At 42.0% G+C, this 27,642-nt stretch overlaps 2 protein-coding genes across 2 annotated transcripts in view; both read right to left on the minus strand.

Moving 5' to 3' along the window:
- Positions 1-617: 617 nt before the first annotated feature.
- Positions 618-3,409, minus strand: myl2a (myosin, light chain 2a, regulatory, cardiac, slow). The gene is made up of 7 exons (XM_079156895.1): positions 3,351-3,409; positions 2,751-2,843; positions 2,062-2,137; positions 1,719-1,823; positions 1,523-1,601; positions 1,248-1,296; positions 618-1,070 (listed from the first exon to the last, which is right to left on the minus strand). Exons 1-7 carry the CDS (start codon positions 3,351-3,353, stop codon positions 966-968), a joined length of 510 nt encoding a protein of 169 aa, XP_079013021.1. The 5' UTR covers positions 3,354-3,409; the 3' UTR covers positions 618-965.
- A 2,439-nt stretch (positions 3,410-5,848) lies between these two features.
- The window catches only part of cita (citron rho-interacting serine/threonine kinase a), a 36,851-nt gene continuing 15,057 nt past the window's right edge, over positions 5,849-27,642 (minus strand). The window contains exons 14-49 of the mRNA XM_079186425.1: positions 27,464-27,634; positions 26,544-26,597; positions 26,394-26,447; positions 25,898-26,038; positions 25,631-25,756; positions 24,973-25,068; positions 24,257-24,373; positions 23,508-23,617; positions 22,770-22,944; positions 20,956-21,153; positions 20,675-20,728; positions 20,001-20,198; positions 19,526-19,719; positions 19,270-19,405; positions 18,986-19,090; positions 18,722-18,862; positions 18,387-18,494; positions 18,067-18,259; positions 17,783-17,944; positions 16,356-16,493; positions 16,053-16,233; positions 15,864-15,955; positions 15,600-15,704; positions 15,208-15,377; positions 14,782-14,826; positions 12,820-12,900; positions 12,576-12,711; positions 12,103-12,242; positions 11,857-11,949; positions 11,603-11,711; positions 11,280-11,408; positions 11,094-11,174; positions 10,913-10,991; positions 10,464-10,646; positions 8,622-9,009; positions 5,849-7,898 (exon numbers count right to left, since the gene is read on the minus strand). Coding sequence (XP_079042551.1) covers positions 7,875-7,898; positions 8,622-9,009; positions 10,464-10,646; positions 10,913-10,991; positions 11,094-11,174; positions 11,280-11,408; positions 11,603-11,711; positions 11,857-11,949; positions 12,103-12,242; positions 12,576-12,711; positions 12,820-12,900; positions 14,782-14,826; positions 15,208-15,377; positions 15,600-15,704; positions 15,864-15,955; positions 16,053-16,233; positions 16,356-16,493; positions 17,783-17,944; positions 18,067-18,259; positions 18,387-18,494; positions 18,722-18,862; positions 18,986-19,090; positions 19,270-19,405; positions 19,526-19,719; positions 20,001-20,198; positions 20,675-20,728; positions 20,956-21,153; positions 22,770-22,944; positions 23,508-23,617; positions 24,257-24,373; positions 24,973-25,068; positions 25,631-25,756; positions 25,898-26,038; positions 26,394-26,447; positions 26,544-26,597; positions 27,464-27,634 — 4,707 coding nt within the window. The 3' untranslated portion in view covers positions 5,849-7,874. The remainder of the gene's footprint in view (positions 7,899-8,621; positions 9,010-10,463; positions 10,647-10,912; positions 10,992-11,093; positions 11,175-11,279; positions 11,409-11,602; positions 11,712-11,856; positions 11,950-12,102; positions 12,243-12,575; positions 12,712-12,819; positions 12,901-14,781; positions 14,827-15,207; positions 15,378-15,599; positions 15,705-15,863; positions 15,956-16,052; positions 16,234-16,355; positions 16,494-17,782; positions 17,945-18,066; positions 18,260-18,386; positions 18,495-18,721; positions 18,863-18,985; positions 19,091-19,269; positions 19,406-19,525; positions 19,720-20,000; positions 20,199-20,674; positions 20,729-20,955; positions 21,154-22,769; positions 22,945-23,507; positions 23,618-24,256; positions 24,374-24,972; positions 25,069-25,630; positions 25,757-25,897; positions 26,039-26,393; positions 26,448-26,543; positions 26,598-27,463; positions 27,635-27,642) is intronic.

The raw sequence follows: 27,642 nt of genomic DNA on the forward strand, positions 1-27,642 counted from the left end.
AATATAATAAACATTGATTAGCGCGGCTATAAGATAAGCTTTGCTTGCAGGTAAAAGCAAGGCCGATGGGACACGGTGCTATTTCTCCCCAGTGTCCAAATTCCCCTCCTTCAATGGCCACAGTCTGTTCCTATGGAGACTGTTAAAACAGGACGCTCAAATGATTTGAGCTCAAATGTCTGAGCTGATCCAAGCACGTATCCCTCGTATCTCATACACATCTCCCGTCCTCCAAAGCAGGCGATACATTAGTCTGAGGTTGACAAGCTGGATACCCCCTGCCCCGGACCCTCCAGCTGCCAACAAACTAGGGATTTTCACCCCGCCAAAGTCTGGCAAGAGGGGTAGTTGGGGGCGGGTTAGGATCGCTTGGTGGCATCCTATTGTGTGCCTGTCCACAGTATAGCATTACCCTCCTCACATCATCACAGCACTAAAATAACATCAGGGCTTTGTCTCGCTAAAGCCCTCTGTTTCAGTAGCCAAACATTTGAGCGTGCGCTCTCCATACGACGGCCCAAAGGAATGTGACCTCTATTGCATAGTCTCTGTTCTGATTATACAGTTCTTTCCTCTCATTGTCTTGATACAATGTGTCAAAAAATCAGACAGCTGGCTTCTGTCTGTGAAAACTTTTATTAGACGAACATGCACAGGCCTAAAAAATGGATACTTTCTAGGAAAACATGTAGGTGGTTGTAGTGTACAAAATGATAAGGAAAATAATTTAATTAGTCTTGAGTGAATGTGGGAACATACTGGGGATAAAGCAGAAAGCAAGCTCACTATGTCGACGCTTGCCAGTTTTGGGGGCTTGGAAGAGAACATGTTGTCTTGATCCTACTGTACAGAGACAAAGATGTATAAATAAACCACAGTCCATATCTCCTTCAAGGGCAGTGGGCCAGTTTCATGTCATGTACTGGCAAACAAACTGACTTTATATGTGATGTTGACAGACATGTTTACTCCTGGTCCTTTTCCTCTCCATGGGTAATGATGTGAACCAGGTTATTGTAGTCCAGGTTCCCTGTCACATCTGGGGGGAAGGCAGCAAACATCTGCACCATCTAACCAACAATAAAACAGATATTACCATCGGGGGGGGGGGGGGGGGGGGGTTGTACAAAATAAATGGATGTAGACGATCGTCACAATGACGTTCGTCCTTCTGTGCACTTTGGAGTCACCCACGCACACAAAGCATTACACATAATGGTAATTAGGGTAAAAGGACTACAATGTACCTCTTCAGGGGAGAATCGGTCCGCTTGTGTTGTTAGCATCTGTGTCAGGCTGAACAGAAAAAAAGAGAAAAAACACTATGAGGTGATGAGGCCTGTTTTCACATGAGGAGGAAATGTGCTGGTCATTAATTAGTTGGACTGGGATGAATGATTGCGCCAAGACTCAGACGCAGTCATAAATTGTGAGGGAAAATCTTGTACAACACTCCTCGCAATGAATTTGCATATTGCAAATTGCCTTTGTGTGAGAAAGTGGAGTGTGATAAGTCACTTACAAGTCCTTCCTCAGCACGCCTTTCCCCTCAGGGTCAAAGACTTTAAACGCGTTGAGGATGGTCTCCTCTGGATCAGCACCTAGATACATTGGAGAAGTCAGCATACCGTTCTCGAAACATACTCAAATTAATACTCGCATTACTTATATGTTTATTTTTTTTAATACATTTTCATTCGTAGCTTGTACGTCCTTACCTTTCAGCTTCTCGCCGAACATGGTGAGGAAGACGGTGAAGTTGACTGGGCCAGGAGCCTCTTTGAGCATCTCGTCAATCTCTTCCTGTTTCACATTGAGACGTCCTGTGGCATCAAACATTCAAAATGAGAAACAATCAGATCGAGCAGATTCAGTTGCATGCGCATGTAGTGAAACGTGGACCTCGAGTGTCGTTGATCTTAGTTTTGCATTGTAGTTCATGATTACTCCTCGCAGACTATGGTATTTTATCTGCAATAAAAACAAATCAACTCGCAGCATCTTGTAAGACTGAACATTGGGGGGGGGGGGGGGGGGGGGGGGGGGGGGGGGTTGACATACCTAGAGCAGCAAAAGTGTCCCTCAGATCATTCTTGTCGATGAAGCCGTCTCTGTTCTGGTCCATGATGGTGAAGGCCTGAGGTCAGCACACAGAAGAAGATACAGTAACACATAAATGAGTCTCTTCGCCTTGAAAAGTGAGAGTCGCAAACAGATTGCAGTCACACGCTTCCAGCCCACTTCACAGAAAGAAAAAATTCAATCTGTCACGCATGGTTTTAGATTCTCGCTCTTTCCTTGAATTTCTTGTATGCCACCTTCATAGATGAGCACTGTTCAGTATTTATAACTTAAACCCCCGAAGGTTTAGCTTGGCATCCAGGGCATGCCCAGCAGTTTATGTGAAGCCTAATCACTGATGACACAGTCTGGATGTCTGGGCACCACTGACCGTCATACCGGCATACCACAGGCCTCACTGCTGCAGAGCCGGGGACAGTAAGAATAGACAGGTGGGCATACTACAGTGATGAACAATGGAAATGAAAAGGACAGAGGGAGGACGTAGAGGTAGGAAGAAATAGAAACCTTGCGGTGTATTTTTTTCTAAAGACAGAAATACTTCAACCATAATACTCGACATGTTGAGCTAACATGCATATTCATACACCATTTCCACAATTCTCATGTTGTTCCAAGTCAAGTGTAAATCAGTGGGGGAAAAAAAACATTGACTGAGCAGCTTTCACCTCTTTAAATTCCTGGATCTGAGCCTGCTCAAACATGGAGAACACATTGGAGTTGGCTCCCTCTGCTGTCCTCTTCTTGGCTTTCTTTGGGGCCTTTTGGCACAAAAAAAGTAGAAGAGGTGAGACAGACGCTATAAGGCAATTAAGGTAAAGCTACATGTTAAGACAAACGTCAATTAAATGGCTCGCATGCAGAACATTTTGTTTATAAGAGGTGGAAAATAGCTTATGGGCAATAACACATGCAAAAACATGATATATTATCCTATTTCAGTGGCCTTTTATGCAATTATTTGTCCTTGAAAAATATGCTGTGTGCTATTTAGGATGCATTAAATGTACATGTAGCAACGCATTTAATATCTGGTGAAAAGTTAGAAAAAATAGAAACATTTGCAACGTTCATATTCCCAAAAAACATTGTGAAATATAAAATATCTAGTTTTAAAATCATATAAATATACAGATGAGAGTATTAAATTATTGCATTCATCTGTCCACTTTTAAATTATTTAAGCATCCTTGAAAACCTAAAAAAAATAATTACATAGTTCCATATCTGTCCTTGCCATCAAACAGCATCCACACACAATGACTTACCATGGCTGAGCAGCTGGGAGGTCAGACCAACAATAACAGTGAACAACGGGGAGATTGTGGGCGCCCTTTTGTAGCCCCCAACCCTCAACTCCACTGGATGATATTTATAAACTATGTCCTCTTTAGGAAGTGACAGGTAAATGATGCTTCATACAGTGCATACAGTATTGCATGCTCGCCAGAAACACACGTGCACACATTGGACAAAGAGGTTGGAATAACTGGTTTCGAATATCAAGAGCAGAAGGTTAAAGCATTTAATTACTTTAAAGTGCCCTCTGTCCACAGAACAGTTTTACTAAAACTGTAGAAAGGCGTGGCGTTACCTTGATGAAAGGGATGTTATCAACACTGCTTTGTGGAAATGATACAAAAAGTGTGCGATTGCCACCCAGGTTGAGCCAGACTTCCACCACAGATAGGATCAAGTCACAAAAGACCATAGATCTCAATATGGCAGAAATGGGGTTTTCTACCAGCTGACCAGTTGTATGACTTTTGAACTACTAAAAAATGTCAGAAATCTGATTAGACTCTATCTGAAAATTAGGTATACCTAAACAGATGACTATGACCATTCATAGGGTGGATTAAATCCAGTTCTGTCTTTAAATGATGTCAAATGTAGTCCTCCCCCACCTAATGTATTACATGTAACTTAACTAAAGAAATGTAACTGGTGTTGATGTAGGTGGACTACACTATACATCTAATTAACAAAGTTTGTTTTATTTTTAACATTTTATAAAATTAAGACTTCATAAATTGTTACAGGTTTGTCCCGGCAATAAGAGATGTGTTCAGGAACCTTTACTCTTGAAAAGGTCCTTGGATTAATGACTAAATACTGCAGGAAAATAGAAAATGATTACCTGAATCGATGAAACCTGTTTAGATGACGAAATAAAGGTATATTTAAAGAACTGCATTTAAAAGTTTTAGTGATTTTTGACACACAAAAGTGCTGTTTTAACCCTTTATCTAAGGGCTGGAACTTTGAGCTTGAACTGATTTACTTTAACCAACGAAATCTAAACTTTTGATTTGATATTCTGATATGTGTGCAAATCACTTCTTGTCTGCATTTGATAGAAGACACAATGAGAGAGCGTGGAAGACGCCAGCTCCTTAAGTATAATTTATTTACCTGTCAGGACTGCGTCACCGCCAACCGTAGTCACATTTCTCACATGCTTCATAGTACAGTATGGCACAGCATGCATAGTACAAACTATTTATGAGACCTCATTTATCTGACAAAAATGGAAGGAGTCTCCTGTCTTTCAATTGACAGAGGACCCCTATTGTTACAATGCCAAACGGCATGCTGGGTACAATTCGTTCTCTGTTGCTTGCCACAATATTAAGACTTGTGTGAATCTTAATAGTAAGAGTCAGAGTAGTCAGAAAAGAATGCTGGCTTGCACACTGCAAAATGTGACCGGATGCAGTCGGACATCCTGGTATTTTTGGCATACTGTATTTTACATAGTATGTATTGGGACACATTAAATCTTTTTCTGGCATACTCAATAGTATGGATCCAAGGCAGCCCAGTTTGAAGTTGTTTGGGAGAGCTGTTCTCGAGAAAGCTGCAACCAGGAATACCGGAGGCCAATTCAATTGACCCGTTCAGAACAGGCACTGCACTCGTTCTTTATGCACTTGTACCATTCTCATGACAGATTAACACAGGCCGAACAAGGCGCCGCATCAAAGGCTGTCTTTCGATGAACTTTGCACACCAGCACTGGTGTTAACTTTAAAGCGCTCGTGAAACTATGCTGAGCGTTGTCAACAGCAGTAGGTGCGACATACTCAAGTGAGACACTGCTGACACTGAACACGTTCTTACAAGTTGCCGTTGCATTGTTAACACGTAGTTGACAATGTCACTTGTGGGCTCCCGGGTCAAGAAAAGCGACAGTCTGTGAAAATGAGCAGAATGGGCCGGGGTGAGGAGGTGAGGCCGCGGGTGTGTGATCTATAAAAAGAGAGGCGCTGAAAAGCCTCGCTGCTCTGCAGTCCCACTCACTGTCAAATAAAACGCTGGTGATGAAGCGACAGCAGATGTCTCATGGTATCATCTCACAGTATGGTGTGTACAAGCGGGTCAGAATTAGAAGAGTTATGGCTGCAGATGCTATTGTTGAAAACGATTTCTCCCTTCAGCTCTTCTCAGTTTCTGATTGCTGCTACCGTGACTGGAATGGCGGGCCATTGTCGCGTTGGCTGAGCGCCGGGATCAGACGCCTATAAATAGACGGAACTCTTCTTAACACAATGGACACGGACAAATAGTCGTCTCACAAGGCAGCCTCGCAGAAGGCACAAGCGAAGAGGGCTTCAAGAATGATCCGTTTTTCTCTTCCCTCACACTATAGAGCGAATTAGTACGGAGTTATGTGTCTGCAAGTTATAATCACTAAACTATGGTGGGTTGTCATTTGCTCATAGGCACAACATAAGGAGGCAAAGTAGAAGTGAAAGACAATGGTTATAATATTTAATATTCTGTGACAAAATCTCTACAGGGAACGCTAATAAAACATTTGTTAGCAGACATCAACATCATATCCAGCGTTACAGCATTATGATTCAGGACCATGTGAGAACAGAAATACAATTTAAAAAACAATATAAAAATAAAATATAACAGGATGGGAACCCCTTTTGTATAGAGTCCTGTAGAGACCAGTGGAAATCTTGTGCAATCTGTAGCATTGGGTGCTTTTTGTTGAACATTTTTGACTAATGAATCTTTAGCTTTATTTTCGTGGCTTTAATACATTCAGGAAGTGTTTTACATCTAAAAAGAACCGTAGAGGATCCAGAGAGTTGAGGAAGCTTCTTCCCATTGATCCCCGTTCTGTTAACAGACACACTGGGCAAGTTAAAGCGTGGCATCTCATACTGAAAACAAACAGTAATATTCCATTTCCATCGAGAAATACAATATTTTAGTCAAGCATAAGCAGCGTGACAATGCATACATCTGGACGGATTTTAGTGTCTTTTAAGGTTGTTTAACTTGCCAAGAGTGCCTTAATTAAAGAAAAGGAGAAAATTAAGAAATTATACTTGTATGAATTTACTGTGCAAATAGGTAATAGAAAGGAAATGTTTTTCACGTGCTTTGTTGTTAAATCGTGGAATAAAAATATAACCCAAATGTGGCAGAAGCAGAAGACAACACTCCGTTTAATTTCAGAGATACATATCCATGCCATTTACGAATTAGGAAAAAACAAATATTTTCATCTTCACCGTGGACAATTTTGGGTTATTTACAATATAATTGACATTGTAGAAAAAAGAAATGCTCAAGTACTATGTTGTAAGCTTTGAACATGATTTCCCCCCCCCCCTCCTCCTGTCACATAGTTCAGCACTGAGGTTTTGCCTTTGACAGATGGAAGTGCATACACGAGTTGGATCCAGATACAATCACTCACTTGATAAAGGATGTTTGGAAATGTTAAAAGAATACTCATTGGACATTCAAGAGGACACGTAATCACTTTTTTGTTTTTAACAAAAATAGACATGGCTTATCCAGCCTTGAAATTCCTTCTTAATATATATAAAATTATGTCTCGTCTATTTACAGTCAGATAGCATTCTGAAGGATTAGAAAGTCCTGCTGGGGATTGTGGGTAGTGCAGTTTTAGTGTCGACTTATCCGATGGCAGACAATCGTGTCGTGTGTGTGTGTGTGTGTGTGTGTGTGTGTGGTTCTACAGGGCAGGGAGGATTCCGCTACTTAAACTTTATTGAAATATATTTGTGCTCCAGCCGGTTCCTGTCACCGTAACTAACCAAAGTCTCCACTGAAGAGAGATCAGCAGAGAATGATTGTAGTCAGCTGATGATGATTGTGTGTTGTCAGCGCGGGGCTGGAGCCCGAAATGTTACCAGATGTACGGGACTGATCTGTGGCTACTGGGGACAGAGCTGAGCCAGTTGTTTTAATTGAGTGAACTTCTGCCATTTTCACCGGTGACACTTTGTAAATATTTAGGCATCGACTTGTGAGATAAAGTTGCTACGGCTGTGCTTATCTATTGTGGTCACTACTGTCTGGAGTAGGTAGAGAACAGCAACTACCAAAACCCACCGAGTCAGGCCTAAAGTTGAGAACACGGATACTCAGATTGGATTCTTGAAGAAGAAATCGAATCAAATTACTAATCTCTTCTTGGAGTACAGAGCGCATTTTCAAATGCAGCGGGGAAAAAACAAACCTGCTCAAAAAGTTGTTAAATATGGCATTTTGTTGACCTTTATTGACTCGGGTCAGTTCATTGAGAAAAACATCTATTTATTTGTCTGGTTCTCTCTCTGCTCTGATGGCTACAGTTGTTTTCCTCTGTGGGTTTGTCAGCTTAGATGTCAGGCAAAACTGATGTGAGGCAGTGTTTCATCATGAATTGGTGACACTTTCACTAGTTCTCTGTTCCCTCCGTTCCCCGTCCAACGACTCATTTCTCTGTCCGTGCTGGGTGTGCGTGGCTCTGCTGTCTCTCAAACAGATGATTGGTCCCAAACCTGTAGGATCAAACCAAAAACATGAAGTCAGATTAATACATGCACATGCATGGAATACCCCTTAATACTTAGAAACCTGAACCAAAGCATACAATATAACAAGACAAGGGTCTACAGGCACGTAAACGAGTCGTTGCCTAACATCCTGATGTTAACTTAGCTTGTTAATGTAGCACGTTAGCATGCTAACAACTGCTAATTAACACTAGCAAAAACAGCTGAGGCTGATGAGAAGGTTTCTGATGATGGCACTGGATAAAAAAGTCAGGTAGTCACCAAAGTTATCACAATTTATCCTTTAGGGACCTTTGAATATCTGTTGCAAATTTCACAGCAATCCACCCCAATGGTGGTTGAGACATTTAACTCAAAACCAGAACTGTCAACCTGCTGGTGGCGCTACAGGAAAAGCAACGTGGAAACCAAAGCCGTTTGGATTCCTCCTCTACGCAACACGAATATACTGTATGTACCAAATACCATCACAGCCCCTCCAATAACTCACAACATGTTGCTAAAAACTGAAAAAGTGAACCTGCTGGTAGCATTAAAAGTCAAGGGGTTGCCATCGAGTCATCCCTTGAGCCACGCCGCCATTATTGCTAAAAACGAGTTTTCCTACCATCATTATATTTAAGTAGTAACAGTTGTGTATCAGCTGCATATAGCAACTGAGGAGTAGACCGTAAACAGTAAAATAAATAAATAAAATGATTGACAAACCTTGTTAACGGGGTTTATGGGCGTGCGGCCTGAACCAGTGTGAAGCCTCTGGCGCTCTTCGAATCGTCCGGGGGACCGTTCCCTACGAACGTCCATCATCCGGCCAGGAGAGCGGTCCATCCGAGGGTCTGCCATGGCCCGGCCCGGGGAGCGCTCGAGCCGAGGGTCGGCCATGGCCCTTCCTGGAGACCCCCCGATCCGGCTCTCCAGCATCCTGCCAGGAGACTTCTCCCTCTCCAGTGGACGGCTGGGGGACTTGTCCCGCCGAAACTCGGTGCGAGCCTCTCTGTAGCGGTGAGGCGTGCTAGGATCCGAGTGAACGAGGGGATTGGCTGCCAGTCTTTTAGAGATGTGCTCATTGTATGAAGGAGGCCCACGCTTGTTGGGGCTGTTAGGGAGGAACCGAGGCACAAAGACGGGCAGGGGGGCATTAGTCAAAGGAAAGGGTATTTTGAGTCTCGGGCCATGGGCGTAGCTTGGCACTGTCGGGTCAGTCCACAGATGCAGTGAGGATGATGGACTCACAATCATTTTACAAGCCGCAGCACTTTGCTATTCACGGTTTGAAAAAACTGAACCCATCGATACAATTTAGTTTCCTAAATGAGAATACAATCAGAGGCTGACAGCAACAACTAAAGAGCAAAACCAGCACTATGAATAATAAAGGCTCAGTTGTTAGTGAGATTCAAATTGAAATAGACGAGTCTCAGTCGGAAGTCTTTATTCATCAATTTTCTTTCTACTGTTGACAGGTGGCATTTTAAAAAGCAATTTCTATTTAAAAAGAACTATTTCAGGATTTGTTACAGATAAAAAATGAACTCTTCCTCCTGTAAAGAGCAAAATGGAGGTGTTACTCTCCTATTTTATAAGCAGATCAAACGTAAAGGCCACAATTCAACCATCACCACCTGTGGATGCCAACCTGTGCCCAGCAGTGCCAGCTAGTCCCATTGGTCCTTCAACAACACCAGTGTACACGGAATAAAGGAGAACAGTGCGTCTCTGCATTGTAGGGAGAACCAAACCTCACCAAAAAATAAATGAATGAATATTATGTGTATTCTAAGTGTGACGCTCAAGTAAACTGAGAAATGAATAATGAATAAAATAAAACACACATATTTATCTTATATTTTAGATGAATTCTCCGTCTGCAGGATTTATTTTTCTTTGCTCTAAGTTGTCATCTGTATTATTTCCCTTCAACAGTCAAACGAAGGCACAGCATAGTCGATTCATCAACATGTAAATAATACAGATGTGAATTCAGAGTAAATACATCTTATTTGTGTATTCTGTTAATTTATTCATTCATTTATTTGAATGTATTTGAGCATTAAAAGGTATTCATTTATTTGTTTTCCACATTAGATTGGTTCTCCACATACAGTGCCATTATATAAACTAGGAAATTGAAGTAGAAAGTGATTTAATAGTAGTGTAAATATCATATGTAGGTGCAGACACCAACATTTTACTTAAATAAAAACAAGTCTAGAAAAGCAGATTTTAATTAACAAAAAAAGCTTTTCCAAAATAAAATAAACCAAAAATGTTTTGATTTAGGCGAGTAAGAAACTATCGAATCAAAAGTATAAGATTCTGAATGTGACAAGATATTTGAAACTTTCACTACTTGAGAGTAGAGTATATTCGGTGTATCTAACTTGAAATGTTGTTACAGCTCAACATGTGTGGTGACTTTAAAGACCGTAAAAAGAAAGTTGAGAGATGAAACCAAAGTAATACCCAAAACATAGATTAGTATAATTGTGTAAATACGTTAATGAACAGATAAAAGTAACCTGAAGCTGGTTGAATAAATAGTGTCCTCACCTGCGCCCGGAGCCGTTTCGCTGCAGGTCATCTACACCCTCTTGGCTCTGGACCAGGTTGCCTTTGCAGCAAATGACCCTCAGTTTGTTCTGGTAGGAGGAGGCCAGGTAGATGGCCCCAGAGGAGATGGCCGGGCCAAGGTAGCGCGGGTTTGGGATGTCCAGGTGTGCATATGAGTGGGGCCTGGAAAGAGAGGAGAACATCAGACACTGCATCCTTTAAAAAAAACTAAAAAAAGAAGAAGAACAGTGACTGAAATGGATGATTCTTGTCGAGCTGTTTAATGAGCCCTTTGGCAGTAATGGGAAATTAACTATTCAACCACTACAATATGCAATGACACTCAGTAAAGACCCACGAAATGATGATGATGTGACTGGGAGGAAACTAATTAGTGCCAGCCCTAATTGATGGAGTGGTACTGACACAGGAGCAGGAGGCAATCTTACCCCAGAGCAGCGTGTCCCTGAATTTCAATAACATCCAGAGAATTGAAGTAGGTCACAAACAGGTAGGGTTCTCTGTAGGCTGAAACACCAAAACATTCACTTCAGATCATATCATACATTGACCATTAAAGAGAAAAAGACATTTCTGAAAGTGATACGGAACAAACTGATTTAAACGAACCAAACGAGAGAGGCAGACGGCTCCATTTGATATCTTCACTTCTACTCCTGCGGCCGTATGCGTCCACAAACACACCAAACTCTGCAAGAAACATTCCATAAATACAGATTTCCTCTCTCTTGATTTTCTTTTTGTGTGCACATACACATACACATACATAGAAGATAACTCTAATTTAATTCTAACCGTGGAAACAGAGCAGGTATTCGTCTTTCTGTGGCGCCGTGGTGACCTGGATGATGGAGATGGGGAAGCTGTGGGAGGACGCGGCGAAGACAGCTGAAGCTAGTGTCACGTCGTTTTTATCGAGAAATTCTGGAAAGAAAAAAAGTGATGTCAGTCAGCTCAGTCGGGTGTGAAGTTTGAAACCTCACAGCGATAGAATCACAAATGGTAGAACCACCATCTGGTTGACAGGAAAATATTATTTTATGACATTATTAAATATCAATTCAGGATTCGTGTGCAGATGCCCACCGTGAATAAATCACAGCGGGGTGGTGACCTACCTTCCAGCACATACTGCTTCATCTCAATCTCATAGAACTTGTTGGTGCCGATAACGATGCTGTAGCCAGTGAAGTGGATGCAGCTGCAGGGCTCCGACGTCTCAATCTCCTGCAAATACAAACAAACGTTCAACACGTTTCAAACTCATCCCTCCCTGCAGCAAAAAAAAAAAAAACGAGCTGCTTTGCTACAAAACACGGCCTTTTCCTCCGTGACATTATCATTTCCCTATCCGTCTTCAAAGCCCACTCACCTTTCTGATGCAGAACTTGTTCAGGCTCTCATTGTGCCGCAGAATTGTAATCTTATTGGGCATAGCAGCACAGATACAGGTCCCATTATCAATCTGTTAAGAGAGAAAACAACGCCGCAATCAGGACAGCAGTAAATATCTGCAACCAGACAGCACATTGCTTCGCTACCGATGTTCAGCTCATTAACTCTAACTAAATAACAGTCTAACGAGGAGGAGTTTTGCTCTGCTCTAAGCGTAACCCACCTTTCCAGAGGAGAAGAGGTGGCATCCCTTGACTGTCTCAAAGATGAAGGGGTTGAGGTCAGGCTGAGCCGGGAGATGGGACTGCGACAAGGACTGTTTCACCTTCTTGATCTCCACCAGACACAAGGCCCTGTCCTCTCCTGGATGACCCAACAAAACACACCACGTACAACCACATGATCATATGTCACCGTGCATTTACATGCAAGGATCTGATGTATACGGGCAGCAGAAAAGGCTTGATTTCATCTCTACGCCCCATTTTTTAAAACATGTAACGCATCAAATAGTAGAATAATGATATATTACAAACACCTACAGTGTAGAAGCAGAATAAATAAATTATCTGGAAATATATAACAAAAGCCATATTAGGTCAATAATGCATAAGTCGTGCTAGCTTTCACTGACAAGAGAACTCAAATTACGGACTTATAATGGAGTATATTGTTAAGTTAAGCTCATGTACTGACCGGTGATCATCAGCAGCTTATCGAGCTCCTTGAGGATCTGGATCTGGAAGACGGAGGTCAAGCCGGGGATGTGGGTCAAAGAGTTCTTTATGACGTTAAGAGCGTACAAACCCTCCTCAGAGCCCACCAACACGATCTAGGGGAAAGGATGAGGTAGATTAGAATGGAGCTTAACGAGTGAGACATAAAAACATAAAAAACTGAATTATGTTCCTGTTGATGGTGCAGGTTTCTGTCCTTGTACCTGGTCAGTGAGAGGCAGAGTGCAGTTGATGTCCAAACGGTCATCACCCTCCAGCTTCAGCAGGGAATTACCAAGAAGTTTCTATAAAGACAAGAAGAAGAAGAAGAAGAGAGAGACGGAGCAGAGGGAGGGCTCAGGTTAGGCCAATCTTCAACAAATCAGTTGCTTTAGCAAGAAAAGGATGACCCAGCAAGAATGACAGCAGAGAGCCTTCACCAGCTTAAACACAGAGATGGACGTTATTTGTTTTAGTGAATCCATCTTTCACTATTAATTCAATTCACAAGGAGGCTGAGGATGTTTGCACCAATTAATGGACATCTTTTCTCCAAAGACCAAACAAAAAAACTTTTAATTTGGGAGAAGTATTATGTGACATGTACTACAAAACCTAAGTTCCAATGCCAAAATGTTACGATTTCATTATTTATTTAAAAAAAAAAAAACTTTGACTAAATACAACATGATGTACAATTCTAAAATAAATAAAAAATAATATTTAAACAAAAAATAGGTAAACAATTCAAGTAGTATATGATTTGACCAAACGCGTGGTAAACTTTCAGTACTTCACCGTTTCTGACACAATAAGAACTGTTTTCTGATTGGCCATAGAAACAATCTCTGCATAGCAACAATAGCAGTTGCGAAAAGTAGTTACATTCATTAAAACATACTGTTGAACACTGGCTGTGCCTTTTGTTAATTATCATCAGTGTTCAAAGCTTTATAAATACTTTTTACCTCAGGCTATACAGTACGGACGACCGTTTTATGCCAGACAGCTAATAATGATGAGCCACGAGGGCTGCAGTGTGAAATTCACTAATTGGACTTAATGAATAAACTATGTGGTCAAAAGTACACACTAATATCCACATACTTGTGTGTACTCTTGGGCTGTTTTTCTTGGTTTGGTCCTCACAGGGAAACATTATTTGCTACCATATTATGATATTTTAGACAATAATGTGAACAGTTTGAAGAAGGCCTTTTAGATAGCACTTCTAGGCCATCACTTAGTGTTACTGCTAGCATCAGGTAAGCGATAGCGTAGCATCAAGGCCCATCCCAGTCGTTTTAAAGGCTGCTTTTATCCTCAGTCTGTAGGGGCAGGTAGCTACTAACCCACTGTGCTTAATTCTTTTTTCACTGTACTCACTGTACAGTGTGTGTAACTCTGTCTGATAGCGGCTGTATACTATATAAATACGTTTTACATGTCATGCTGATCGGACAGCAGCCATTTGTGTGGAAATGCTCATTTTAAAGCATAACGGCTGCGCTTGTGTACAAAGCTAGATACATAAAGAAATTCCCAGTTACTTCCTTCACTGGTTTGCACATCAACCCCATCAAACAAGTCTGGGAATTTGTGGAGCATATTAATGCCCATTTTGGAAATGTATAGTCCTTTGTAGTTTTTGTAATTTCATGTTCAGTAATCACATGATCAGGTGGGTTTTCAAATACTTTTGGCCATGTATATTTGAATAAATAACACAATAAACAAGGCAGGGGTAACACCTTTTGGAAAACGCTGACATATAGTTCAGAGATAACCAAGAGTCCTTTATCACAGAATGAAAGAGGGATGGGAAAGTGCTCCTAAAACAGCAATAAACACACAACCAGCAACAGCAGAAGCCTGCAGACTGAACGAGTGTGTACATGTTTCAGTGAAGGGGGGGCTACAGCAGTGCATGGCTTTTGCAGAAGCATGCATGACATAGCATATGACACCAGACCAGAGGTCACACAGCAGTGCCTATTCACATCCATGCACTATGTAGGTTTATGAGTGTGTGTTTCACAGGCCAGTTACTTCCATGTATTGAGTACATATTCATAACTCCTGCGCTGCACAGCATCAGTGTTTGTATGCATAGATGTGTACAGCTACTGCATGCTCAGTCGGTCGGTCGACTGAAGCCCAAGCGTTCGTGCAGCTACTTACTGTACCTGAACCAGAGGGGAAAGGTTCTTCTGTCTTTTAGAAGCACCTGCCTATAATATGATCCACACAACCCGAGTTGAATGGAGATACACACGCACAGTATAATCACATCAACAAAGACGATGACGACACACAAATAGAAGACGTGGATGTTGAGAACATGCAGAGAGAGAGAGAGAGAGAGAGACAGAAGAGGGAGGGGGAGAAAACGAAGTGAAGGCACTGGCTGATGTTTAATGGAGGCATTCAATATATTGTCTTCACACCCAACAATACAGCAACCCTTGGATAAAGTTACTATATGAAATGAGCATATTAAGTGGGTTTGTCTTGTATAAAAGGAGACACTGGGCTGTCTTTATAAGCAGCTCAAATTGTGAACTCAAACAGGCCTGACACAAGTAGAAAGAATACAAACACACAATACTTACAGCATCAGAATCCACTTTGTCTCTAGATCCACGGCTACCCGCCACCACGGACTCCAGTACGGCCACCCAGCGCTGCTTGTCAGGGAAGCTGGGAGCCATGAAGTAGATGGACTGGCCTGGCCAGCAGGTGGTGTGGGGATGTGACTCCAGCTTCAACACATACGGTATGTCTGCGCGCACACACACATGCACATACACAGAAAGACGGACTGAATGGCTATCTCGCAAACAGCTTAATTTCACAGCTGAGCAGAACTGTCAACATTTTGAGATTCAAAGTATAGACTGGACATGATGTGGATCTAATGTAAAATTTGGGGGGAAGAGGATGATGCACTTAAATCCTAAAAATAGGCTCAGTGCAGCAGGAATAGGTGGTATTGATCCAGTACCTGACTTGGCAGTGTTGATGAGCTCAGAGGCTCCAACAGCTCCGTGAACGGTCACCTCTCCATCAGGCAGATAGAGCTCAAACTCCTCCTCCAGTTTTATATAGTCTAGCAGAAGAAAAAAAACCCACATTATTATTTGATACTGCTATATTGATCTACATGGTAATATAAAGCCTTAGATGATTACAAACTGTCTCATTATGGGAATGGATAAACTGTCATGTTTAAAATGTACCTGTCTAGTACAAATGATAAAGTACTGACCTTCTCTGGGCTCAGTATCATAGATGGATACTTTGGTTCCATCAAGCACCACATATTTCCTCTCCCAACCCTGCTGACCACGCTTGCCATTTCTGTGTGAGCAAACACACAAATGCACTCGACTATCAAAGCAGAAAAACACATGGTTCATTGTCAGTATGGTAGTAACGGACTGAGGTCGGATGTTACCGTGGCTGCTTCATCCAGCCCTCCAAGCGGACATGCCCGCTGGCCTCTTTGACCTGCAGTGCAGGAGAGTTTGCCTTTTCTCGGCACAGAGCCTCTGAGAAGTGAGTGGCATACTCGGCAGGCAGACCGCAGGTGGCCGGGAGACACGGAGAGCACTTAGGGTGACACAGGGTGTTACACTCTGTAATACAACAAGGAGAGAGGGGGGGGGGTAAGAGTCTCATAAACAAGAGGGGGATTATATTGCAATGTTAAGAGATATCTTCACATTCAGTACTACCAGCTACAGTGCAGGGTACAAACCGAGACAAGTGGCAGCCTGTCGTCCAAAGTGCACCGTGTCCAGGCAGACGGCGCACTTGGCAGCCCTCATGTTGAGGCCCACGGTGAAACGATGAGGGATGTTGTGATGCATTCTCTCTTTCACGCGACGACCAAACTCTGCAATGCAAAAAAGTGAAGAAGAAGTGGGTGGGGGATAGGAGTTACTGAAAGAGAGAATATGGCACCAGAATATTTTTGGTACAGGCTAAAATCACGAGTTTCAGTTTTTCCTTCCAGGCAGCATGTGGTAATTTGAATAATGAATTAATTATTTCTAATTTAGGATATTAGGTATATTCATGTTCCAGTCAAAATCAGATTATGCATGCCAATGACCAAAGCATTACAAATGTTTCTGGGCTAAAAGCTACCTATCCAACCATATGCTATCTACATCATGACTCCAGGAAAGTACATCACGTCAAACTTGACCTTTAAGATTAAAGTCTTTGGTTAGCTTGACAACGGGACAATAAGACAGATACAGTATGATATGAGCACGTGTGTAGCATGTGCAGTATAACATGCATGGAGATGAGCTCATGCATGTGAGATGACACACTGGGGTGACTGCTAACTTACTTTCAAAGGTGACCCTCCTCTTTTCTGTGAGGAGCGGAGAGGAAAGAGACAGAAAGCAGAGAGCAGTCTAACAATAGCTATGTGAAAGCGAAGGAACGTGGACAGGAAGGAACCTGAATCACAAAGCAAGTTCAACTCGGCCAGGCTACTGTAGTCGAAACACGTGTCTGATAAAACACACGTCATGGTCTATCTCATGGTGTTATAACGGATGATGCAGTTGGTCTGTGAGCTGGTCTAAATGCAGTATTTTTGTCAAAGGATGATTTTTCTGGAATTGTTTTTCCATTTTTTTTAGGAGATGGGCTGTTCACATATTTTGAGATGATACACTGAACCTGCTACACAGCTTTGATATATGCTGCAAAGGTAGAAAGCCTGGATTAAAACCAATGTTACCCGGCTAATCCACTATTCTTACTTTGTGAGACGGGCCCGAGCAGGGTTACAATGTTAGCTGGATAAATTCACAGTGAACCAAACAACCAAAACAGAGTTTTTTTAGTTCAGTCCATGTCCCTAGTTTGGAGCGAGCTCCAGGTTTAACATGCACTGAGCTAAATTATCCAACTTCATAATCCTGCTTTGTGAGACAGGCCATAGAAAGAACACACACACACACACACACACACACAAACACACCACATACAAACAAAATAAGACAGAGAGTCCATTTGGGCTGAATCTGATAGCATAAGGGTGCACACTCGTATGGGGGGCACTGTACAGCTTCAGAACAGTTAATCCTAGGTTCAAGTTTAGGCTGATTGGCAGCATTGAGTTTACCTGTGTGCTTGTTTATTAGTTCAGTATGTGAGACTAACCTTCGGGTGTGGAGGTCTCCTTGCAGCGGGTGGAGGGGTTGAGCAGGCTGCTGGGGTTGGGTTGATGTTCTGGGGATTTGACAATGGCCGACATGAGGATTTGATGTCGAGCCTGGGCCGGCGTGGAAGGAGCCACATGTTCCTGGGCTTTGAAATGAGCCGCTGTGTTCCCATAAACAAATAAAACAACCTACTATTAGATGAGTAGTAGCTATTAAGCTGGAAGTATCTTGCCCCCATTACCAAAAAAACCTGTTGCTGTGCTGCCTCACACCGGGACCTACCCTCTTCTCTGAGGGACCGCAGCTCTATCCTCATCTTCTGCAGAGCCTCTTCCAGATCCGCGCATCTTGACCGCTCATTCTCAAAAGCCAGTTTCATGTCACCGTACTGCATGGGAACCGCTGGCTGGGCCTGTTGAGCCAGCGCCCCGTTAGTCGTGGTTCCTACATCCTCCCGACGCCGTCCGAATATACCCTATTCAGAGAGGGAACATGTTACGAATACTGTGCAAGAATGAAAAATGCAATACATACACGTTTTGGATTGAAGCCGTTTATCAATCTAATGTGGCTTGAAGTTGTCGTAGAATGTTTTCACAGACCTTCTTTTTCTTGGTGGGCTGGTCCATTTTGGCTTGGAGGAAGTCAATGAGCTTAGTCTGCTGGGAGATCGTCCCCTCCATCTTCACCTTCTCATGGGAGTATACAGCCTACAGGAAGGGAAACAAGTCTTCAGAGAAGGAAATACCTCTGAAGACTACCTTAAACAAATTCCCTTTGAGGACACATGAATCAGGAATTCCTTTATCCTCCTGGTCCCCTGAGATACCGTGTTACTTGCCAACATCATTCGCACTATTCTAATATCCGACGAGGACTCTGTCTCTCCCTGGAGACGGCTGTATTTCATGTTTGCAACGGTATTTTCATTGAGCACCTGTATATTCTCCAGCTGGTACTCCAAGTCGGTCCTCTCAGTCTTGAGCATGTCGGTCTGGTCCAGGGCGTCCTGCAGGCCTTGTGTCAGACGGAATATGTGGCTCTTCTGAAGGTCCATCTGCTGCTGCAGCTTCCCTTGCTGTGGGGACACCAGCAGACAGATATTTTAAGTAGGAAATTGAATGAGTGAGTTATAGGGGGAAAAGTCCATAACATAAATGTAATTTAAATGTAATGAATAGAGGTGTGTTTCACTTTCTACCTCTTCCATCAGTCTCTGTTTCAGTTCTCTCTCCGTCTCCAGTTTCTGCTGTAGGCTGCGGGCGTTCATCTCCAGCATGGCGTGCTTCTTCTCCAGATCATTGAGCTGTGAGAACAGGCGAGTGAGAACGCGTTAAATCGTTGAAACAGAGTTGAATTCCACCTCCACAAAACACAGTGTGGATTTTTCTCGCTCAGAATGAAAATTAGTTTTTTCCACTTAGAGGACTGCAGATGGGGTTTAAGTTAGATCATAAGTACGACACAGAAACACTTGTGACTCACAGTATCAGACAGACTTTCAGCCTTCAGTCTCTGCTCCTTCAAGGCCTGCTGTAAGGCCATTATCTCAGCGGTGTGCTCTTTGACTGCCAGCTCCACTGCCTGGCGAGATTCAGTGCTGCGCTGGTCTGCACGCAGCCTGTGGAACAGCACAACAGCAAGTCTTACAATAGCAATACATTTCTATGTATATAGACAGTGTCATTCTCATGTATAATAACTGTGTAAGTACATTTAAGTGTTCACGTTTCTACATCACCTGTTCTGCTTCTCATTGTCCAACAGTCTCTGCAGGTCTCTGGTGCGTCTCTCGGCTTGGCTTTTTTCGTCCTCCAGGGCTCCTCTCCAAGCCTCCCACTGCCTCTCCTTCTCCAGCAACTCGTCATTTAGGGACTCCAGCTCCACTACCTGCTCCTCCAGCATGCTGCATGTGGTCTTCAGTGTCTCAATGTTCTGGGAGGATAAACGAGCGAAAGTGAAGAGAACATCTTTCGCAGCTTTTGGGCCAAACCACATGATTGTTGTCTCTCTTGCATTTTCAGTGGCGGCACACAGTCTCAGTATTATGAGGCTTAATTATTATATTTATCACATTCATGTCAGCGACATGAGGATGGAATCGGTTCAAAGCATAACTCAACTTTCCACTATATTTAACCAACATGAGGTATAAAGTTAATTATGTTCAGGAGCTTTCAAGCATGTGTGTGTGTGTGTGTGTGTGTGTGTGTTACCTGTTTCTGGTTGTTGAGATGCATCTCACGGTCAGCCACCTCCCTCCTCATCCGGTCCACTTCCTGGCTGAGCTGCAGCTGGTCCTCCCTCTCATCCGACGCTTCATCAAGCTGTTTGGACAGGTAGAAGTTCTGGCGGTTCAACTCGGCGTTCTCCTGACTCAGCTGTGTAAGCTGCTCCTCCAGGTCCGTGATCACCTGAGGCAAACCCAAACAGGTAGAGGTGTTAGCCTAAAAAAAAAACATTCACGTAATAGCACTGCTATGCTACTGAAAACGTACATCTTTACAATGAGACATAGCAATGTGTACATTGAAGTTTCTTCCAAAATATAAAATAAGATCTCTTTAAGGTTTCGTTTGAAAGTTGAAGGAGGTGATTTGTTGAACGTTTGGCATTAATGTTATCCATCTTTGTGTTGTTAATGTTAATTAAGTTACAGTAAATATGTATTTGTAAAAACATATTTACTGTATGGACTCTTGGAGAATGCCAAATGAACGCACGCTGTGGTTCGTTGCCAAAGACTTGATCCAGTAGCTTACAATGCTACATTAGAATGAACGTTTAACGCTGAACATTAATCACCATCTATTCAGATGTCTTGTGAAACCTTTTGAAAATTGTTCTGCTGCTGCTGAAAGCGGAGACAAAAGGCTGTGGCAGCACTTACCGAGCAGCTGTCTCTCAAGGCATCAAACTTGCGCTGAATTTCATCTCTGTGATTCTGTGAGAAACAAGAGCAAAAAAAAAAAACACAACTGCATCAGACCGCTACATAAAATGACAAAGAAAGAGGCTGTCCGTATTATTCAAAACACACAGGAAACTTAACACAGCCTTTCCTTACTGCGTGCGTAATACAGATTGCCTACATCTGAATGTTTCTGTGCACCTGTATTTCTATGAATGACTCTGATTGCACACACATGTGCTTGCACGCGTTTGTCTTACCCTGAGGGCGGTGATCTCCTCCTCAGCCTCAGCGGTGGTCTCTTCCAGCTCAGTCTTTGCTTGTTGCAGCTGGCTCTCCAGGGCAAGACGTGCCGCCTGCAGGCTGCTGATCTGGGACTCGCGCTCCTGCAGGGAGAGGGTCAACTCTGACACCTGTCTCTTGATCTCCATCTTCTCTTCTTCATGTTCTAGGCCCATCTACAAGGAAACAGGACTAAGGTGAATATCACAGTATAAATCAGACCTGAAGTATTTGCATATAGTTTTCAGCATGTTTTAACCTCCACAGTGTAGTGGCTCAGATGGTGGTGCATCAGGGCAATTGGAGGGAATCTAAAAACTGTTTAAAATCAATGTAGAGGACAGTTTGAAACTATTTGACCCACATTGGTCTGATTTGCTGACATTTTATGCTATTGTTGATATGAAATTGAAACTAGCATTTACTTATAAAACGACATCGAGGCTACTTTTGCATCTAGTAGGTTAAAGCAGAACTTTCTTGATGCCATCATAAAGTGACAACCAATTAAAAGATCCAAGTAATGAAACAAAAAATGAAAAAGTATCCAATTTAATGTTTTTTCTGACGTGAAAGAAGCTGAATGGGCACTATAGGAAAAACAACAGAAGGAGAATAATCAGAGGACGTCGGGGGACACAAGTTCAACTCGCAGATATAGAAATGCAGATGCAAACTCTATGATTAAGAACAAAAATTTGACAGAACAGGGAAACCTAAAAATGCATGGTGAAAACTAAGACCTCTGGTAATTGGATTTAAACTGTCATACTTGTTAAGACCGAAACATTTGAATAACTTAAGACCCTTTCAAGCATTTTAAAAGAATCCATGCACACCCAGCGCTGGTAAAGTGTCCTAAAACATAATAAAGTTGAAACACAAGGGATACATTTATCTTCTTCATATAGTTATGACTATTACAGAAATGGAACAATGGATCTCATCTGAAAGTACATATTCGTGTGTGTGAGAGAGAGAACAGTATGTGTGTGTTTGTATGTGGGAGTGCAGACAAGCCGGCAATTAGTGCCAATCCGTGTATCACGTCTCAGTGGGGATGAGTGTGTGGAGGTAGAGATATGACATCCTGTCTGCCAGTAACAGCGGCAGACAACACACCAGGGGCTGAGAGCTCTCAAACAGGACAAAAGGGGGCATTGTGGTTCCTCAATTACGTCAAAACTTTTTTTAGAGCAGGTTCGAATTGGATGCACACCAGGTAATGGATTTTATAACGCATTTCTCAGAACAGCGGGGACACATTATGTACTTTTAAAACTCCCCACTCTAGTAAATGCATTATCAAGTATTTACAGGCAAGTTCCATCTGAAATAGGGAAAAGAGAACCTTCTTTTTCTCAAATTAAATGTAACTTTGATGTATAAATGTTAGACAAATAGCATCTTGCTCAAGGATACGTCTGCGGGGTGGATGCATGTGGGCCTTAAACTATTCGCTGGCCATGCAACAATGCTTTATTTTCATATGGTTAAACATATTCTCACCTGTTGCAATGCAGCTACACTGTTCCTGAGATAACAGATGAAGGCTGTCTGCTCCACTGGACCAGCAGATGCAGCCTGCGTACAGGCCCAATGGCAATGGTATAGACCTACAGTAGTTAATTAGCTGCATATCTGAAAGGGATCTGAGTTTGCTAGCTGATCGGCTTCGTAATCCCTTTTGTGGATTGCGATGCTGTAAGGCTACACTCTGTGCTAGTTAAAGTGAATTACTTAATCTTGAGCCAACAGATTCTGCCTCGTATCTCTACTTCCTGATGCCCACCTCCCGCAGCCTGCTCTCCAGCTCCAGCAGCCGCGTCCTCTTGGTCTGCTCCTGCTGACTCATCTTCTCCAGGTGCTCCTCCAGTTTGGCGTTTTGGGCCTCCAGCTTGCCCGCCTGAGACTCCAAATAGAACTTTTGCTGCCGAAGCTCTGAGATCATCTCCTCCTGGGCTTTCCTGAGAAAAATAAACGCAAACAGATGCCTATTACTTTGGCTGTTAAGAAGCAGACATCTTTGAAAAGAGAGATCCAGCACATTCATTTCTAAATTAAGATTACTTTAAACTGCATTTTCTGTATTTAACCTGTGATACATTTTGACCTGGCCATTTGTGGGTTAGCAGACACAAATTGTGAACATTGACATATCATCCTGTTTTAAGTTGATGTGATGATCTTATTAGCAAACATTTGCTTACTCACTATGAGACCAGTAAACTTGCTGGCTAGAAATGAGCTTAAAGTCACTATAAAACTCTGTTCAGCTGAGGGCAGAGATTGAGATGATTCTCTGTAGGTTCATAACTACGAGCGATGAACCTCGCACATTGTTTTCATATCATCATTTGAGTTTGAGTTGATCATAGTTAACCCAAGAGATGATACGCAGCCACGGCACACAAAGATGTGGGCACTAATGAAGCAATTGGAGCAATTGGAGGCCGAAGGCGACAGAATCAGTGTGGGCAGAGGGTCACTCATGAAAGCACAGTGTGGGCAGAGGGTCTAGTTAACTCACATGTTCTTCTGGGTGTAGATGCTGCTGTTAGCGGCCAGCTTGTTAGCCTCTGACAGCTCAGAGATGCGCTGCTCCAGGTTCTTCATCTTGGAATTCATAGCATTAATGGTCTGTGGGAAGAGGGAGACACAATGACATGGTCAAACATCCCAACAAAGAGGCTCAAATGACGGAATATATTGCCTTTTGAAGGACAGTCAAATCCTCATGTTACACACATATTTCAGCAATAGCATTTATTTTATAGGAAACAGAATCTTGTACTGCAGTAAAATCCTATTAGAGTCCATTAAGGTGTTGCCTGAATCTTCTACTGTCAATGTCAGATGACTGCCTCTAAAAGCTTCTTAACTGCCTCAATTCTACCACATTAACCAGATTAGGACTTGAGCCCAGGCTTTATAGTGCAACATGAAGTACACTACAATTTAATCCAACTATACATTGCAATACATTTGAACCACTATGACAAATTACTGCGTAAAGAAACAAAACACATTGACGGAGTCTACTTTTCAAAGTGGAGAAAGGTATCAAGCAACTTCAACCCATTGAGACATACAAAGTACATATTATCATTGAGAAAAAAAAGATTATATACATTGCTGCTGTTTCTACCGTTGCAGAATTACTAATTTCTAAAAACTATAGTATTAGACATTGACAATATGCAATCTCGTAGTTTATAAAAATCCCATCTCAGTAGAAAATGTAGTGGATATCATTCTTAAAAAGTTGAGTTTCCTTACTGCTTTCTGTTCACTGATAAGTTTGCAATTCTCCCTCGACTCCTCCTCCTGCTGGGCTTTGCGGACCTCGAGGCTCTCCTTGTCGGCCAGGTCCTCCTTCATTTGGGCCTCCAGAACCTTCAATCAGACAAAACCAGCAAACATTACACATGCCAGTGTTGACGTGACAAATTCACATTTAGGATAAAGTCTGTAATTCGCTACGTGAGAAAGCAATCATTAAACATACTGACATGGTTGTAAATGTACAACCTGGTGTGGAAGCTGTAATTAGTGTGGTGTCAAACCTCACTGTAAAACATGTGACAGCTCCGACTTATATGACACCACAGTGATATAAAACAGCAGGAATAACACACACATATATATGTATATATATATATATATATATATATATACACACATATATACATATATATATACACACATATATACATATATATATATATATATATATATATATATATACATACACACATATATATATATATATATATATATATATATACATATACATATATATACATACACATATATACATATATATACATACACATATATATATATATATATATATATATACATACACATATATATATATATATATATATACATACACATATATATATATATATATATATATATATATATATATATATATATATATATATATATATATATATATATATATATATATATATATTAGGCTGGCCCACCTTGATCTTATCGTCATAAAGCTTCTCTTTTTGAACCAGTTGGGTTTCCATCCTCTGGGCTGTCGACTGGGCATCCCTCAGGTTGTCCTCCAGTTCCTGGAGAGTGCAGCATTACAATTATAACTGGACAAATCTAACAAAACAAACATCAATTCAAAATACACTGCAAATGCCTCACATTGACGTTAATCATGCAGTACAGCTTAAATTTTTTAGCATGGAATCACAGTAATGATTAATGTAGCCTAAAACGCTGGGTTTACATGTCAGCACAATCAAAAGATAAACAGAAGAGAATTATGAAAACAGTTTTCACTCCAACATCAAATGCATTAAAATCAAAAGAAATGAAGAAACTTGCATAGAAAAGATGGAAATCCATAAGTCGGCTGGTGCGGAGCCTGCTCATGTTGACACCGGTGAAATTGGGCGTATGTTAAAATCTATTTATGTAACGACACCGGTAGACGAGTAGCCACTTGTGGAGGGCTCAGCTAGCAAAGAGCTCTTCAGACAGAACTGTGCGTAGAGCGTACATGTGTGTGTGCTAAGATAACTGATGAGGAATAGATTGGGAGAGGGCAGGATGAATGGGAGGGGTGGAATTAGGGGCTGAATGGGTCAACGTATTAGCGAGTCTTATCTGTAGTTCTCTCACCAGGATCTTTTCGGCCATCTGCTGGATCTGCTGGGATTTGGTCTGAATGTCATCTTTCAGCTTAATCTCTCGCCGCTCAACCATCTCCAGCCTCTTTACCTGGTTCTCCAGGGTCTTCCTGCCCTCCTGCTTACACACCAGAAAGAATAGCATAGAATAAAATAGAGCTAAATCACTCAGATGGAGGGAACCACAGGAAAACAGCAAACAAACCAGTGTAATTTTAACAAATGTGCAGGATTCAGGATTGTGGGTTTATTCCGGTACCTCTGTCTCTCTCAGGCGGCGTTTTAAAGTGTCACTAGAGTCGGTTTTGCCTTTCAGGCGCTCCAGGTCTCTTTCCAGCCGCTCTTTGGCCTGCCGGACATTCTGCAGCAGCTCAGTGGCTTCTGTGCTCGCCTTTACTGCCTGGGGAGGTCAAGAGGTCAACGGCTGTTAGTGGATCCCAAGACAAACCTCTCGATACGCTTCGGCAGCTCCGACCCACTGAAACATTGGAAAAAAAAGCTCCTCTACGGAATAAACGAAGAACTACAGCAGAATGCAGAAATAGGAAAAACTGCTAAATCCTGTATCTGTATATGTATATATATATATATATATATAAAATCACTGTCTTGATCTGCCTTTCAGAGTATTAGGAGAGACAACTAATTAAGGATTTATTCACTTTGTTTGAAGAGCAAATGTTCTGGGTGAATATTTAATCAAATTCCTAATTCATATTTGATGTTTTCTTATTACATAATAGGAATGAATTTACCTTGGACAGTTTGTCCTGGAGCTCCTGGATTTTCACCTGCTGCTCAGAATTGGTCTGAAAATCAAAACGCACAGTGAACTCGGTCAGAGAACTTTTATGGTGACAACAACTCGAAGCATGAAGATCAATATGAAATGCCTGATGTGTTACCTTCTCTAGTTTGGAGAGAAGCTCCTCCACCTCGGCTTTACCCTGCTCTTTAGCCTGAAAAACAATATGGCATGTCGTGAATGATCAAAACACGTACAATCCATCCGCTTTCTAGTGGTTGCAGTGGTGAAAGGGAGCAGCTGCCGAGGCAGCAGTTCATCCAAACTCACACTGAGGTCCACAATGACTTCAAACGGCCTTGTTCTCAAATATTTTGAGTTTCCATTTGGACTATTAGTTACTATTGAGTGTTGAGAATCTGTAAATCAGTGGCACATTAAGAGTTAAGTTTGCGTTCCTGGTCTGAAATCTGAATATCACATTTTTAAGAAGCACAATAGTAGTGTAGCATCAAATGTAATGCATTTTACAAAAACAATATTTTGCATTTAAGTCCATCAGTGCGTCAGACTAACTGGACTGCAACTTTACATTCAATAATGCTGGATTGATGGCATCACGTTTTATCAGACAGAAAGGACAGTGTCATACATATACAGAGTTTGCAGATTATGTGCTCGGCTCTAATGAGCTTTGACTTCAGCAGTTCGTCTGAACCAGGCAGTGAGCGATGAGCAGAGACACTTGGCTCGTCTAAAAGCAAAAAGGAAAATAAAGTTTTAAACTTATAAAAAGACCAGCTTTTATTCCATATTATCCTCATCAAAGTGCAGTATAATGCACAGTTGTGGCCCCTTTTTTTTTTATAGCTTCATATATAATATGAATCAGTTATCTAGCTTGTTTTTGATGTTTGCAGATAACACAATGTTACAGCTTTTTTTAAGGATACAGTAGAGTCTGAGAAACAAACACACTAATGTGGACTTTAGATGGTTTGAAGACACATTTCCACGTCATCACGGACACAAAGTGAATCCTTCGCCCGTTACCTATAAGCGTCTCTGATGCAAACATACCTTCTGGATTTTCTGCTGGTATTCCACAGCCTTCCTCTTGAGATCCTCACTCGTTTGCCTGGAGTCTCGAAGTTCAGATTCGTAGAGGTCGCTGCGGCGCCGGGCAGCGGACAGGTCCTCCTCCAGCTGCCTGATGGTGACCTGCATCTCCTCCAGCTGAGCATGGTACTCCTGCGTCC

This window comes from Pholis gunnellus, assembly GCF_910591455.1.
Source record: "Pholis gunnellus genome assembly, chromosome: 3".
Taxonomy (NCBI): Eukaryota; Metazoa; Chordata; class Actinopteri; order Perciformes; family Pholidae; genus Pholis; species Pholis gunnellus.

What these genes read in the sequence shown, in the direction of transcription:
- myl2a (XM_079156895.1), bottom strand. An exon ending in AGATCCAGGAATTTAAAGAG is followed by an intron (nt 2,138 to 2,750) that starts GTGAAAGCTGCT and finishes TGCTGACCTCAG; the next exon opens with GCCTTCACCATCATGGACCA. An exon ending in GTTCGGCGAGAAGCTGAAAG is followed by an intron (nt 1,602 to 1,718) that starts GTAAGGACGTAC and finishes CAATGTATCTAG; the next exon opens with GTGCTGATCCAGAGGAGACC.